We start from the raw sequence: 16190 nt of genomic DNA, 5'->3' as shown, positions 1-16190 counted from the left end.
GTCTCAGGGCATTGAAGATACACCAATACGAATATTAAATATACAAATATGAATAGATAAATATATCTAATAGACCGTGTACATTACATAAGATATATAAAATCCATTTTACTATAACTACATATATGTTTATATAAAAATATGTGCCTATTTTAATTGCACTGCTGCGATGTGGGTGTCTGGCAAGCGTTTGACCGCTGAGCCTCATCCCCGACTGCTCCTGACTTTTTCTTATGTTTGAAGCAACATCTAGGGAGGAAATCATTAAATAATGACCAAAAGGAAGAAGTGAGGTGTGCAGCCATGCACGCAAGGAGGATCTTGGAGACCAGCCACCCACTGGCCTCTTCGGGAACAGCCAGCCAACGCCCCCCCCCCCCCCCCCCCCGGGGGTTGAACCGGAGGCCGGGGCTGGAGACCTGTGTATTCTGGAGGCTCCTCTTGCAAGAAAGAACCGGAAACCTGCTGCGCACGCGGGAGGGCGGGCAGCGCGCGGGGCCTGGCCGGGTCCGCGGGCTGCGCTGGGTGCGCGGCGCAGGGACAGCGTCCCCGGGGCGCGCGCAGCAGAGAGGACCTCGCAGCCGAGGCGACCCGGCAGCCGAGGTGCCGCAGGATCTGACGTCCCCGGAGCTGAGCTGGGCTCCCCCGAGACCCCTCTGCAGGTAAAGCCGTGTCCGCCGGGTCCCCGCCGCCGCAGGCCGCCCTGCCCCGCAGCCTGTCCCTCTCCCGGCGACTCTGGCAACTCTTCGAAGTTTTTCTGCCCGACTGAAAAGAATCCGCGGGGCCGTTGGGGGCTATTTATTTGGTGGGTTTGAAACTTCGTGCCCGTGGGGGCGGGGCAGGGGTGGCCAGGGGCAGCAGGGGCCAGCCGTCTCTGAGGTCCCGTCTCAGGGATGTCCACAGGCTGCCAGGACGTGGCCACCGAGCCCAGGCCTGGCGGGGACCCAGCACTGGGGGAAGAGCAAGGGCGCAGTTGCATTGTCGCGCAGGACACTCAGTGAGCTGAGTGACAGGGAGGGCGCGGGCTGCTTCCCTGCGTCCCCCTTGGGCAGCGGTGAACGTGGTGGCCACCGGCCAGCGTGGAGGGGAGGGCTGCCTCCCAGGGGCTGAGATGCAAACGTGTCCCGGGCAGAAACAGGCCTTTGAGCTGACAGTCAAGTCGCGTTATCTTGACTCACTCTCCAGCCAAGGCTTGAGCTTTGTCTCTGGTCTCCAATGCAAGGAGCCGAGTAAAACGAACACAGCCAGACTGTCCTCCAGAGGCGTGGGCAGAGGGCCTTGGTATATCTTCCTGCAAGAAAAAGGGGAAAAAAAGCACAAGTGTCTATTTGATAAAGAATAAAACCCGACTTTGTAATGCCTGTCATAGCCACTTGATATAAGAGAAGCTGCATGCAAAACGTGTAGGAGTATAGACTCATAGCTGTGCACTGGAAAGTGACAGTATCCAATAGGTGTCCGTCAAGGTCATAATAACATTAAAAAGTTCCATTTTTTAACCACACCGTTTGTATTCTAACCAAGCATCCTTACACAAGAATCCAAAGTTTAAAAAAAAAAAATGCAAGTTTATGAAGTGAAAAAATTACAGTGAACTCGGTTTAATGTATTATTGAAGAAAAAAATTATAAGTGTAGTGTAGTCTAAGGACATAGTGTTTTGTGTTTTTTTGGTAGCAGTGATTGAACCCAGGGGGTGCTTAACCACTGAGTCACATCCCCCAGCCCTTTTTATTTATTTATTTATTTTAATATTTTTTTTTAAAGGGCTGGGGATGTGGCTCAAGCGGTAGCATGCTTGCCTGGCATGCCTGCGGCCTGGGTTCGATCCTCAGCACCACATACAAACAAAGATGTTGTGTCCACCGAAAACTAAAAATAAATATCAAAAAAACTCTCTCTCTCTCTCTCACTCTCTCTCATATATATATATATATATATATATATATATATATATATATATATATATATATATTTTTTTTTTTTTTTGTTTGTTTGTTTGTTTGTTTTTTTAATTTGTTCTGATTAGTTCTCCATGACAGTAGAATGCACTTGGACACATCCTACATAAATAGAGTACAACTTCTCATTTTTCTGGTTGTACATGGTGTAGAATCACCCTGGTCCTGTGGTCATATAAGCACAGGGTCATAATGTCCCATTCATTCTTCCCACCCCATACCCCTCCCCTCCCTTCACTCCCCTCTGCCTAATCCAAAGTACCTCTATTCTTCCCCAGCCTCCCCTTATTATGAATTAGCATCGACATATCAGAGAAAACATTCAGCCTTTGGTGTTTGGGAAATTGGCCTATTTTACTTAGCATGATAGTCTCCAGCTCCATCCACTAACCAGCAGATGCCATCATTGCATTCTTCTTTAAGACTGAGTAATATTCCTCTGTGTATATAGAGTTACATTTTCTTTACTATCTCATCAGCTTTTTTTTTTTTTTTAAATGTAGAGACAGGATCTCACTAAGTAACTGAGGGCCTTGATAAGTTGCTGAGGGTGGCCTCCAATTTGCCATCCTCCTGCCTCAGCCTCTCAAGCCTCTGGATTAGAGGCCAGTGCCACTGTACCCGGCATGCCCACAGGATTTGTAAATACTAGAGCTGCCGGCATTTGTTGAACTTTTACATTCATTCAGCACTCATGGACTCAATAGGGGGACTTATCCTGCAAGCTTTGTGCATGGGAACAGCCCCAAACAGCAGCACCTTTCATAAACCTTTTAGTCGATGTTTCACAGAATCTTTTCTTTGCCTAGGCCATGTTTAGATATTATCAGGACATGTCACAGTGTTGCAGTTGCCTACAATACAGTAGCAGGCTAGGCAAATTTGCAGCCTAGACACTATAGGCTCTGCCACCCAGCCCCGGTGGGGACCGGGTGGTCCAGCCAACAGGTATCTAGCACAGGCTCCCATAGTTTGGCACAGCAATGAAAAGGCCTTAAGCCACTTCCTGTAAAGGCATCCCCTGGTTTGGTGATGTATGAGTGCCTTGAAATTCATATAAAAAATATTTCTATGCCCCCCCACTGCCCCACCTCATGGTAATGATTTCAGTTTGTAACCAAAAATCACAAAGTGTAGCAAACACTGGGTAGGCACCACACCTGTGCTAAAAAAAAAAAAAAAAAAAACCACATTTTGCTGCCAATATCCATTGCACCAGCAAAATCATCGGCTTGTATAAACAAGTCAGGCCCCAGGCATCCTCTATGTCCAAGTCCAGAAGGGAGGTATTTTCCATGTAATGGAGGAAGGGTGTCGGGGACTCAATGATTGTGATCGCCCCTGGATCTTTCCTGGACTCAGTGCCTGGGCTGCTGATGCACTTTGGGAAGAGGTATCAAGTGGAAAACTTGGAATCCTCCAACCTCGTAGATCAAAAACGATCGAGTAGGGTGCCTACAGCCCAGGGGTGAAAAAAATTAATAAAATTTATTATGTGTTTCAGGATAGCGAGGAGGGCCAGGTGAGGTGGCTCATTCCAGTAGTCCCAGCAGCTCAGGAGGCTGAGGCAGGAGGATTGCAAGTTGGAGGCCAGCCTTGGCGACTTAGACCTTGTTTCAAAATAAAATAAAGAGGGCTGGGAGTAGAGCTCAGTGTTAGAGCACTTGCCTAGCATGAGTGAGTGCCTGAGAATTCATCTCCAGCACAACAATAAAGAATAAACACACAAAAAATAATTAATTAGAAGAGACTTTCTTTTTCTTTCTTTCTTTTCTTTTCTTTTTTTTTTTTTGGTACCAGGGATTGAACCCAGGGGTGCTTAACCACTGAGCCACATCCCCAGCCCTATTTATTTTTTATTTGGAGACAGGGTCTTTCTGAGTTGCTTAGGTCCTTGCTAAGTTGCTGAGGCTGGCCTCCAACTTGCAGTCCTCCTGCCTCAGCCTCCTAAATTGCTGGGATTACAGGCATGTGCCACCATGCCTGGCTAGAAGAGAGGATTTTGAGTGTGCCCCAAACAAAGAAATCATAAACAGTTACAGCTGCTGAAGGAGACGGCTCATTACTCCACTGTGATCTTCCTCATCACAGTCTCCTACTGAATTAGCACCTAGTAGCCACATTGCTGTGTGCCAATTAAAACATGGTTGTGTGTGGTCGGCTTTGTAGGGTCCAGCTCCCCAGAAGAATTTGCAACAATGTTAAAGGTTGAATTTGTAAAGTATCCAGCGCCTTCCTGGTCTTTCTGAACATCTTTAAAATCCACATTGTCGGGCTGGGATTCTGGCTCAGCGATGGAGCGCTCGCCTAGCTAAGGCGGGACCCGGGTTCGATTCTCAACACCACATAAAAATAAAGGCATTATGTTGTGTCCATCTGCACCTAAAAATATTTTTAAAAATCCACATTGTCTGCATATGCTGGTGTTCTTGGCAGAAAGGCCTCTTGTGATAGCAAAGGCAGTAGTTTAGAAACTTCAGCCTGGCTGGGTGCGGTGCCCATGCCTGTCATCCCAGCAGCTCAGGAGGCTGAGGCAGGAGGATTGTGATTGGAGACCAGCCTCAGCCAAAGTGAGGCCCTAAGCAATTCAGTGAGACCCTGTCTCTAAATAAGATACAAAATAGGGCTGGGGATGGGGCTCAGGGGTCCAGTGCCCCTGAGTACCTCTAGTACCCAATGATGGCTTTGAGACTTTCAGGTCCGCATGGTGGGATATCAATGCCAACCTAGCTCCCTCCGTCTGTCCAGGTTCTCATCTCCACTGGACATGGGGACCAAGTGTGACGTGGCTAGTCGAAGCTCAAAGCATCTTATACACATTCTGCCTTCACTCTTGCTTCCTTGGGGAGGGAAACTCTGGTCACTTGATTAAGGAGCTCAGGGGGGAAACACAGGGGTCCAACCATTTTGTGCTTGTTCTTGAACCTTCTGTGTTGACTCTACCTCCCTGCCCAGGCCCCTTCTCTGTCCCCAGTCAAATGCCCAGTGAGCAGGAAACTCAAGATCACTTGGTAGACAATTCAGTCTCCTAAGAGGTTAGCAGCTCTTCACATCTCCATGGACAAACCACACTCCCCGCAGCACCTCTGTCTCCAAAATTAAACTCCTGCAATGCCTGCAGCTCCTCCTCCCCAAATCCACAGGAGGAGCATACTCCAGGTGCAGGGGAAAGAAGCCAGGAACAGCCCCTGCCCCCCCCCCCCCAGGCACAAACCATTCTGAGCCAGCGAGACTTCCAGAAGCTTCCAACAGCTTGGTGTTAGTTGTTCTCTTTGTGCTTAATTGTGCACTCTGTTTTTTTCCCCAAAAAAATCACAGTTTCCCAGACATTGGCAGACTGCCAACCTGCATGAGAAAAACAAAACCGAGCCTCTTACAATTCTCAGTGTGTCTGCTTCTCTCTGGTGCAGGGTTTTCAGTTGATTCCTGGGGCTGGGGGTGGAGCGCAGTGGCGAGTGCTTGCCTAGCATGCAGGGGATCCTGGGTTCTGTCCCCAGCACTGCAAAAAAAAAAAAAAAAATGCATTTCCTTAGTAACACAGAAATCAGTACACCATCAAGAATAACTATTGCATTTCTGGTGAAAATCTTGCAGTTCAGAGAAAAGACCCCAAACCTTATAACTTTATAACCTATCTACATTAACTTTCTTTCTTTCTTTTTTTTTTTTTTTTTTTTTTTTTGTGTGTACCAGGAATTAAACTCAGGGGCCCTCGACCAGAGAACCCCAACCCCAGTCCTCTTTCGTATTTTATTTACAGATAGGGTCTCACTGAGTTGCTGAGCGCCTCACTTTGGCGGAGGCTGGCTTTGAATTCACGATCCTCCTGCCTCAGCCTCCAGAGCTGCTGGGATGACAGGTGTGCACCACTGCACCTGGCTCATACCTGTGTTTTCTAAATAATAGATCCTAGGCGACACCTGGGACATTTTCTTCTACAGATAAAATATCATTGGAGGTGGTACAATTCAGTCTTTTTAAGACATCTTTTCCTTTATCAAAGTAGCTGAGGACTTTTTAATTTAACCTTTTACTACTAGAACTATTTCTATTTGTTTCATTTAACCTGTGAGGGGTTATCAGAGACATGTTCATTTCCTCTCCCTCCCTCCTTCTTTCATTAAATTTGTGTATTTAATAAAATGGTGGGGTGCACACCTCCAATCCCAGCAACTCTGGAGGCTGAGGCAGGAGGATCAAAGATTTGAAGCCGACCTCAGCAACTTGGTGAGGCCCAAAGCATCTCATCAAGATCTTGTCTCAAAATAAAAAAAAATGAAAAGGGCTGGGGATGTGCCTCAGTGGTTAAGCACCCCTGGATTTAATCCCCAGTACTATAAAGAAAAGATGCACATGCACTATACCAACACATTCCAACTGGAAATTTCCAACAGCATTTTTTTGTGTGTGCAATAAATAGTGTGGCAATACTTATTTCACACTGCCATAATAACGCCTTTCTGTTGAAGATCTTGCTGTCCGGAAAAAAGACCCCAAATCTCACTCCTCACTCCCCCACAGATACATCTCCTCACAGCCTGCTTGGTTTTCTGGTGGTCTTGGCATCTAACCTAAAGCCACACACAGTGCGCTGCTTCTGGGCTCACTAATAACTTCATGTATAATTAGCATTCTTCTTTGTTCCTAATGTCCATTGTCTTTTGCAGGAATCTGCTTTTGTCCCCTGAATGCGCACACTAGTTGAGCATCCCTCATACCAACTTCAGCATGGGCAGGACTTTGGCCAAAGGCAATTCCCCACCAGACCTCAAGGCAATGCAGACCCCAAGTAGTCCAACACTTACCATGGGGCTGGGTACATGGCGTGCATGAGACAAATGATCTCATGTTTAGACTTGGGTCCCCAAGATGTCTTCAAATGCAAATACTCCAAAATTTAAAAAAAAAAAAAAATCTGCAATCTGAGCCAGTTCCGGTCCCAAGCCTTTTGGACAAGGGATGCTCACCCTGTAGCTCTTTGGCATTCAGGTGAGGGGAATTGAAAGAGTCCCCCCTCAATCTGCTTCCTCTCCCCTCCCAGGTCTGTGGACCTGCTGGCCACAGGACTTTGAAAGTCGTCTCTCCTAAACTCCCACCGGCTGGTGTGACCTTGGTGGATTCTCTCCTGGCTCATTTCTGAGCTCCGGGTCCCTCCTTGCTCTGACTGGCCCCTACATTGCTGCAAATTTGATCTTTTTTAAAAAGGGCATTTGTCCAGATCACACCATTGCACATGCAGAGGTAAACATCCAGATGTCACCCCGCTCAGCATGTCACCTCGCTCAGCACATCACCCTGCTTCCTCCCCATGTCCCAAAGCCCAGAGCCCACAAGTCAACACCAAGCTTTTTCTCTGTGGCAGACAGACCAGCTCTGCTGTCCCCACTGCCTGTGAGACACCCAATGCTCTGAGATAATGGGTCCCTCGTGCATCTGTGCACAATTTAAGACAAATGGAGAGGAAGCTTCAGACAGGGAGACAGGACTTGGAAGCAGAGCTCCTGGGTCAGGTGCTCTGGTCTGTCAGCTCCAGGCCCCTTGGGGACAGTCAAAAACCCTCATCCCTGTGTGCTGGGAAATGTGTTGACAAAACGCTCAGAGCCTGGTGTCCAGAGAACATCTGGTCTCTGGCCAACGATTGCACCATGATCAGGGAGGAAAGCTCAGGATTTCAGAGCGTTGCACACCCAAGGGGCACACTGTCTTGTCAGGACCCACCTGGTTTGTGGGATACGTGTCCCTCTGCATTGCACAGATACTAGGTCTCATAAAAGCATAGTATGACTCACAGGTGTAAGCCCTCCTGTCCTGCAGCAGGCGGGTGGATAAGCAAACAGAGAACAGAAGAATGAAGAGAACTGCAAACTCACTCTTCCAGCACTGCCAGGGCTCAGTGAGCAAGCCCAGCTCTCTCTCTCTCTTGCTCAGCAAGGTTTTGCTGACAGGAGAGTCCATTCATTCTTGAATTTTCTACTCCCACATTCTCCCTACAATAGGCAAATGGGCTGGTTGCAACAGGAACTATCTGCATTGCAAAGCCCCAAATGCTCTTTCTCTGGACCCACACAGCTACTTCTTGCTAATGAGGATCAAACCCAGGAGTGCTTCACCACTGAGCCACATCCTCAGCCCTTTGTATTTTACTTTTTAAATTTTCCGACAGGGTCTCGCTAACTTGCTTAGGATCTTACTAAGTGGCCGAGGCTGGCCTCTGACTTCGAATCCTCCAGCCTCAGCCTCCCACATTGCAGAGATGACAGCCATTCACCACCATGTTGGGCTTGTCCACCTCTTTGATAGAGCGTGCCAGTGTGTCTAGACCCCGTGCTTGAGCATCGATCGCCTCATGAGAGTTTGCCGTGGTTTTAAGGTTCTTCTGGAGCTGATATCGTGAGAGCCAAGCTTCTCCACGTACCTCCATCCCGATCTTTCACCTCTAGGAAGGATGTGCTTCCTGCTGCCCAGTTCTTCTCTAACCCTTCGTTTCTCTACAGGAAACACGACAGGAGCGAGACCATGCGGCGGATGGGATATTCATGGTAAGACAGGATGGTGTGGTCCCCGGGCCCCTGCCTGCATTTCCTCCTGGCTCTCCCCAGATCCACAGATAAGCAAGGTGTCCCGTCCGGCAGGACACATCAACGTGGGCAGCGAACCTAGATGGGGAGGAATGAAGGGACAAGAGACACGAAAGGTGACAGCAAGACAAAAATTCTGATCAAGCTGCAAACTTTTATTGTTCACACAGGGGTATTTATATGGTGGGGATGGGGAAGCTCTCTTATCGGCAGTTGCTGGATGTCTGCACAAGGTGAGATAACCGCAGGATGTTTCAGGAAGATAGGTTTCAGGAAGATAGGTGGCCGCAGGATGTCTCAGGTGAGATAAGTAGCTGCAGGATGCCTCCCAGGCAGGATGTCTCCCAGGGGGCTGTCAGGCTAATCTTTGAAGGAGAATTTCCTTCTAGTCCCTGACATCTTCCCCCTTTCTTATATAAAATATTTGACCATACCTTATTGGCCATGTTTTTAGGGGGTGATAGAGGCTCTGTTCGTCTAGAAGGCCTTAGAATATCTCCTGATCCGAGCGAGCGTCTTCACTAGGAGATTTCGTGGTGGCCTTGGCATGTTTTTGGAGGAGACGGCTTTGAGGGGGGAGCATGCCAACCGCCATGCACCAGAGCGTGTCACTCAGAGGTCTTGGGTTTTGGGATCCGTGGATCCATCCTCCTGCAGTCCTTCCTGCACCCTCCGTCATTATGGCCTAACGTCCTCACTCCATGGGTGCGTCCTCCCCCAAGCGGAGGGGCCCATGGAGGAGCGAACCCTTATGGCAAGGGCAGAAGATGGTTGGTCAGAGCTGTTACTTATACTTTTATATAAGAAAGAGAGATCTGTGGGGATGTAAACTTAAGAAATAAGCCTGAAAGAAGGGTAGAACATCCTTTTAAATGTTGGCAGCGCGGTCTTCCATCTCCAAACGGTGATAGTGGACCTGTATGGGCTTAGAGGCCAAAATATTAATCTGTTCTTTAATAAATTGTACCAGCCTGTTTATAATGCAGGGTCCTATGGACACCATTAAAAGCAAACCCAACAAAGGGCCTAATAAGGGAAGAAGGTAGGGTAAAAATCCATTAAGCCCAGTCCAGAGGGGATTTTCAAATAGTTCCCTTCTTCTCTTTTCTAGATCTTCTTGAAGCTGCTTAATTTTAGTGCGTACTATGCCTGATTTATTGGCATAAAAGCAGCATCTTTCCCCTAAGGCCAAGCAAATACCTCCCTGGTTAGCTGTCAGCAAATCTAAGCCTCGTCTGTTTTGAAGGACCACTTCTGCCAGGGAGTCTATTTGGTCCTGTAAATCTTTAATAGTTCCTGATAGAGTTTGTACATCATCTATAAGTTGTTGAGATAGGCGACGGTAAGAGTGTATAGCCGTGCCTAAGCCAGCTGTACCTGTGCCCACAGCAGCTGTTATTCCAAGGCTGGCAAGGAGTGGTAAGGCCTGTATTGCCCCCCTGTGTCTTTTGACTAAGGTGTCTAGGCTAGGAATGGGTAGAGGTTCATCTCCTGGGACAATAGTTATATCAGGGAGTAATAAGGCAAGAACACAGCCACTGGTCCAATTTGCTGGAAGTCTGGGGAAGGCTGAATTCCCTCCACACATAAAAACTGTGCCATTGGGGGGACAAAGAGATGGGGTGGGTGAGGAATAATTTTTTACTGTTGATCAATTTCCAAAGGAAGTAACTCCAACATCAATATCATAGGTATTATTCTGCATCGTGCCTAAAAGACATGATGTAAAAGTGCCTATAGGCTGTACTTTAAAAGGAAATCCAGGTTGGCATGTATTATCATTGTCTATGATAGAATTAATAGGAACTGCCATAGGCATGATTGCCCCTGTTGTCATGCAAAGCCAGCAATCACCAGCAAGGGTGGGGTTGGAATTATTAAGCAAGGAGAAGGTAGTTTCCAAAATATCTAATGTATTGGTATCTAAATCTGGGAGCTGGGATTTAGGCAGCACTAAGGGATGATATGTGAGCTCAGGGATTTGGGGTTTCAAAAGTTTGATTATCTGAAGATGCTTGAGAGCATCAGTGGGTCCTCCACCATCAGAGAGCCCTGTAGGGGCCTTAATGGGCCAGCAGGAGGGTTTACCAACAGTGCCTTGGCACCCAGCTGACTGTAACTTGGTATATATGCCTTCTCCTCCCCGATCAAAGAGGAGGGGGGTATAATGAATAGTGGTCCCCTCTGCTGCATGAGTTTTAGTTAGGGTGGCTTCAAAAAATTGTTCTCCCTGCTTGTTAACACAGATTGAGGCTGACGCATAACAAGAAACATGCATCGCCTGGGTATGCATATAAGTTGCAGAACAATTTTGGAGAGCTTTGAGAGATATCAATGAAAATATAGTTAAAATCCTTAGATATTTTGTAGACATAATTATAATTATTTATCATCTTATGAGTTTGAACAGTAACTTTGAGAATTAGAAACTACTTGAAGATTGTATTTTCACTTAAAAGCAAATTTATAGTAAACACATTTATCTCAAATATCTGTAACTGAAAAGGCAGAGTATCTGATAAATGTAAATACAAAACATAAATAATGGGTTTTCTGTTGAAGAAAAACAATTAGGCAAATATATATTAACTAATCAATTAGGCATGTGCTAATTATTTTATAGATTAACAAATATAGGTTATCTAAATATCTTAAAAATATATATATTAAGAATAAGAACATAACTTATAATTGTATTAATTTTATGTAACCACGTGGTCTTAAAATATTTGGATCCATTTTAATTTATTTTTAACTAGGAGTGCACTCTTCTATGTGACGTCACTTGATGTAACTGAAATAAAATCCTTGTTGAGTATACATATTTATTTTTTATAGTTAGGAATGAGAATAAGGATTTTTTGGTCATCACAGGAACATTGCCGGCTTTGTTCCTGTGGCGAGCAAATGCATCCTCATAACCTCCAAAATTAAAAGTAAAATATAAAGAAGCATGTTTGATCTCTCATCAATAGAACATTATTTAGTAACACAACTATAGAGAAAAGTCAGGTTATTTAACTCAGAACTAACTTAAATTTAGGGCTGCAACATAGAAAGCTGTGGAATTAAATTTTGTCTGAAAAAGATATCTTTCATTAGCATTTACAGGTAGGCATTCTTAAAAATACAGGCTCTGAACAGCTCCGGTAGAAATCTGAAACACAGTAGTACAGGTTAGTGGCTGGAAGGCGGGACTAGAAGTCCCGTCTGAGTGACTGTGGAAGAACCAATCGGAAGCCCGCGAAAGTGTGGGAGGGGGGACCAGGAAGCCCGCTCTTATGGCCAGGCACCCCATGGTTACCATGGTGATGCAAACAACATGGAGTCCGCGGAAGCCCGCTCTTCTGGCCAGGCACCCCATGGTTACCATGGTGATGCAAACAACATGGAGTCCGCTGCCCATTTTCGGGGCAAAAGTTCCCCAAGTTTTCCTAGCCGATTGCATTTTGTTTGATTTTGTCTGCATTTTCCCCCTCCTGGCCAAGATCCTACTGTGGTAGCAGCTTGTTCTGTCTCTGCGACCTGCGGTTGCAGCTCGTGTACATCCTGCACTTTTTTCTGTGGCACGTGGGTGCTCCAAAGGTTTTTTAGCAGCAAACGCTAGCATTACCATCAGATCTTAAGTTAGTCTGTGTTTGGCATTTAGGTCAAGTAATTCAAGGGTTAAAAGCACTGTTGGCCGCAGGGGCTAGGACCCCATAGCGAGCAGCAGCGGCTAAAGTCTCCCCAGCGGCTGAGTTACAGCCATTCTGATTCATAGGACAATCATGTAGTAAAAAGGTCCGTACATACTTTCTGAGTATTGACAAAAACAATAGAAAATTGAAACTTATTTCTCTCCAGGTAAACATCACATTTTCTCTATCTTTTTTTTTTTTTAAATTAATTAGGTTCCAGTAAGAAAAGGTGGGAACAGGCACCTTTTGTGGGCCAAAGGATTCATAATAGTCTTAATAATAATAATAATAATAATAATAATAATAATAATAATAATCTTCATAATAATCAGTCTCCTACTCTAAGCCATCTTTTACCATCAATGGTCCCTTCAAGGGGAAACCATGGACACAATTCTCCTATGTATGAAAAGAATAATTTTAAGTCCTTTTTCTTAACACGTGCCCCCCGTGTCTTGAGGGCCTCCTTGAGGCCTGACAAAAACAACTCATGTGACGAAACTGCTTGTCCCATGGTGGGTCACTCACCTTGCGTCATCCTCACTCTCCTCCTGGATCTGTCTCTCGGTCGTGTCTGCCGAGGCGATCTCGCGCTCCTGCTTGGCCAAGTCTTCCAGGAGGACGGCGTTCCCCCTCAGTCAAAGGCTCGAGCCCCACACTGGGCGCCAAATGTCCCGTCCGGCAGGACACATCAACATGGGCAGCGAACCTAGATGGGGAGGAATGAAGGGACAAGAGACACGAAAGGTGACAGCAAGACAAAAATTCTGATCAAGCTGCAAACTTTTATTGTTCACACAGGGGTATTTATATGGTGGGGATGGGGAAGCTCTCTTATCGGCAGTTGCTGGATGTCTGCACAAGGTGAGATAACCGCAGGATGTTTCAGGAAGATAGGTTTCAGGAAGATAGGTGGCCGCAGGATGTCTCAGGTGAGATAAGTAGCTGCAGGATGCCTCCCAGGCAGGATGTCTCCCAGGGGGCTGTCAGGCTAATCTTTGAAGGAGAATTTCCTTCTAGTCCCTGACAGCAAGGGGCCTCTGCTCAGTGAGGAACCCAGGAGACCTTGGAGCCCCGGGCACGGGGATCAGGATCAGTCTGAGGGCTCCAAGCCCCCGTACCTTGGGAGAGTTCCAGTCAGCTGCAGGAGAGATTAGTCCCAAACCTGGTGGGAAGCGCTAAGGGCATCCGATGGCCAGGCGCCTGGCTCTCCGCAGCCCCTATGGCAAACCTCCTTGGAGACTCAGGGTGATCTCTGCTCTGCCACACTACGGAGGGGACCTGTTGCTTTACTATCTCTCTGAACTGGGACTTCCATCATCCCAAAGCCCACCTGCGCATCACGGTATCGTGGGATAAAAGATTCAGGGTTTTCCTCTTCTTCCTGGCTTCACGTTACCAGCTTCCCCGATGTGATGCCAGATTCCTGGGACCCCATAGACCTCCAGGAGCCGAATCCAATGCAACCACTTAACAGTCTTTACTGCAAGCTCGAGCCTGGACTCACAACCGTTCCCTATGCAGTGGTCCCAGGGAGTGATCCCCGTCCTTTGTCCAGTGAGATTTTATAGGTTTTTGGGGGATACTCTGTCACAACTTCACAGCAAATCATTCCACACCACAGGAAAAGCAAACAACAACTCTTAACATTGATTAGCACATTCACTGTTGGGAACAAGTTGGGTAGGGTGATAGGTTACTACAAGAGGGGGATTCCTTTGAACTGATTGGTTTAGGCCACGAGGGGTGTATGTGCTAAACTACATGGTTTCCCAACACGTTATCAACCACCATAAACTACTGGGGGGTCATCTGGCATCCCAGGTATTTCCCTGTCTTACACTGATTGGTGGTTGCTAGGGGGTTGCTATGGGTCCTCACCTAGCCTGACTGAGTCAGGGACACCTGGCAACACATATCTCTCCTGTTATTTACAGACAAACAACTCAGCAGGGTGGGTATGTGCTTAGGAGTGCTCTGTGGGTTTTTCGAAGGACAAGGGTCATGCCCCCTTCCCTGGATGGGCTTTGAGGTAGAAGCTGGTTTCTCAAAAATTGAGTCACATCAGTTTCTCACTCCCCTCTTTGTCTGGAAACTTGCCTCAGTTGGGGGTCTATATAGGGTCTATATGGGCAGGCCCTACATCTTCTTCGGGGTCTAGGGCTTGATAGTGGGTATACGGAACCATCATCTGAACTGTGTTTACCCTGTCCTTGATGAAAGCCACTAGCTTATTCACAAGTGGTCCTACTAAGGTTGACATTGGGGTAATTTTCGAGTAAACAGTAACCCTCAGGGGACAGTCTTCAACTTTCCAGACTCACTCAAAATTGGCCTCCTGACTCGATTTACCTATCTACTCTATCTATTTCTGGCTTCACCGGGACTGGCGACTGCCCAGAGCTTGTGTCTACTCAGTGTTCCAACTTGTAGCAAGGTACCCCCAACACACAAGTCCAAGACAGTTTTGCCATTTAAGAAAGAAGAACAAGAGTCAGGCGTGGTGGCACACACCTGTCATCCCAGTGGCTGAGGAGGCTGAGGCAGGAGGATCTTGAGTTCAAAGCCAGCCTCAGACAAAGACAGGCCCTAAGCAACTCAGGGAGACCCTGTCTCTAAATAAAATACAAAATAGGGCTGGGAATGGGACTCATTGGTTGAGGGACCCTGAGTTCAATCCCTGGTAACATCCCTCTCCCCCCACCCCCAGAGAGAGAGAGAAAGAGAGAGAGAAGGAAGAGGAAGAAAAGCCAGTTGGAGAAGGGGAGGGTGCAGTAGCTGTTCTTGAAAACAGATCCATACATTTTAAGGAAGCTTATATAAGGCTTTTTAAGTTGCTATTGCCATAACCATTCAACAACACTCTAGAGCCTCCGAAATTACTTTGAAAGTCCAAATAAGACCATCAAGTGCATGAGCAATTTTAAATGAAAAAAAAAAATCAAAGGCCTGGGGCATAGGTTCAAAGCTAAACCCTAAGCCCATCAAACCCTTAAACACTGACGCCGTGTCCCCCTGCAAATGTCTGACCGATGGCGCGTGCTACAGGGCTGAGCATGCTTGTGTAGCCTGTGTTTCAGGAGCTGTCTGGCCGTGGCCCTGGGTCTGTGGCTGGGAGGGACGCCATCCACCTGCAGGGATACGGCTGACTCGAGGCCCAACATCCTACTGATGATGGCGGATGACCTTGGCATTGGAGACCTCGGCTGCTATGGCAACAAGACCCTAAGGCAAGGAATGGGAAATGGGTTCTTGGGGACCAGAGGAAAGAGCAGGTCCTAGATCTGGTGATTCCTATAGGAATAGAGGGTCCTGCAGCCCCCAAATCTGGAGGCAGGGTCATCCAAGAGCAGGTGACCACTCCTCCTCAGGGTGGGCTCAGTTCTCCTTTTGCTTCCTGGTGGTGGAGGGCACCCCGGGGAGACAGAGCTGGCATTATAGCAGTTACCCCCCACTCTGAGCATCTGTTAACCCACCCTGAGGGCACAACCCCCAGGACCCAGTCACCATCCAGAGGTCTTGCTCTCAAGTACCACGGATGTGGTTTTGGGGGTGACGTTTCCCACACAGGTAATTTGAGGATGCATTCAACCCTAGGAGTGGCCAATGGGGACATTCACAGAAGCCTGCACATGCAAACATAAATCCAGCTCCAATCCACCCAGCAGACGATCTACTCCTTGGATTGAAAATAGGATTCTTACCCACCCACTACAGATGGAGGGTGTCTTGGAAATCAGTTTTATTGCTTGTGAGCCCAAAGCCATGCTGAACTGCCCCTCACTCCCAGCCCCTCTTCCATCCAGCCAAGCTCACCCACTCGGGACTGATTTCAATTCTTCTAATGTCCCCTGAGACCCAGCATGGAGCTGAATCTGCGGGCCCTGCTGGGTGTGTCTGGCCCGGTTCCCTCACGGGTGTCCGTGACCTTGGACCTGCCCATGCAGTCCCTGACCACCCAGTGAGAAGCAG

The 16190-nt window shown here is 47.4% G+C and overlaps 1 protein-coding gene across 1 annotated transcript in view; it reads left to right on the top strand.

Annotated features, from left to right (window-relative positions):
* The first annotated feature begins 599 nt into the window (after nt 1-599).
* The window catches only part of Arsl (arylsulfatase L), a 32517-nt gene continuing 16926 nt past the window's right edge, over nt 600-16190 (top strand). The window contains exons 1-3 of the mRNA XM_071606464.1: nt 600-662; nt 8455-8499; nt 15287-15448. Of these exons, the coding sequence (XP_071462565.1) occupies nt 8477-8499; nt 15287-15448 (185 nt within the window). The 5' untranslated portion in view covers nt 600-662; nt 8455-8476. The remainder of the gene's footprint in view (nt 663-8454; nt 8500-15286; nt 15449-16190) is intronic.

Source organism: Marmota flaviventris, chromosome X (assembly GCF_047511675.1).
Source record: "Marmota flaviventris isolate mMarFla1 chromosome X, mMarFla1.hap1, whole genome shotgun sequence".
In the NCBI taxonomy this organism is placed as follows: domain Eukaryota; kingdom Metazoa; phylum Chordata; class Mammalia; order Rodentia; family Sciuridae; genus Marmota; species Marmota flaviventris.
This window is presented reverse-complemented; position numbering and strand designations above follow the sequence as displayed.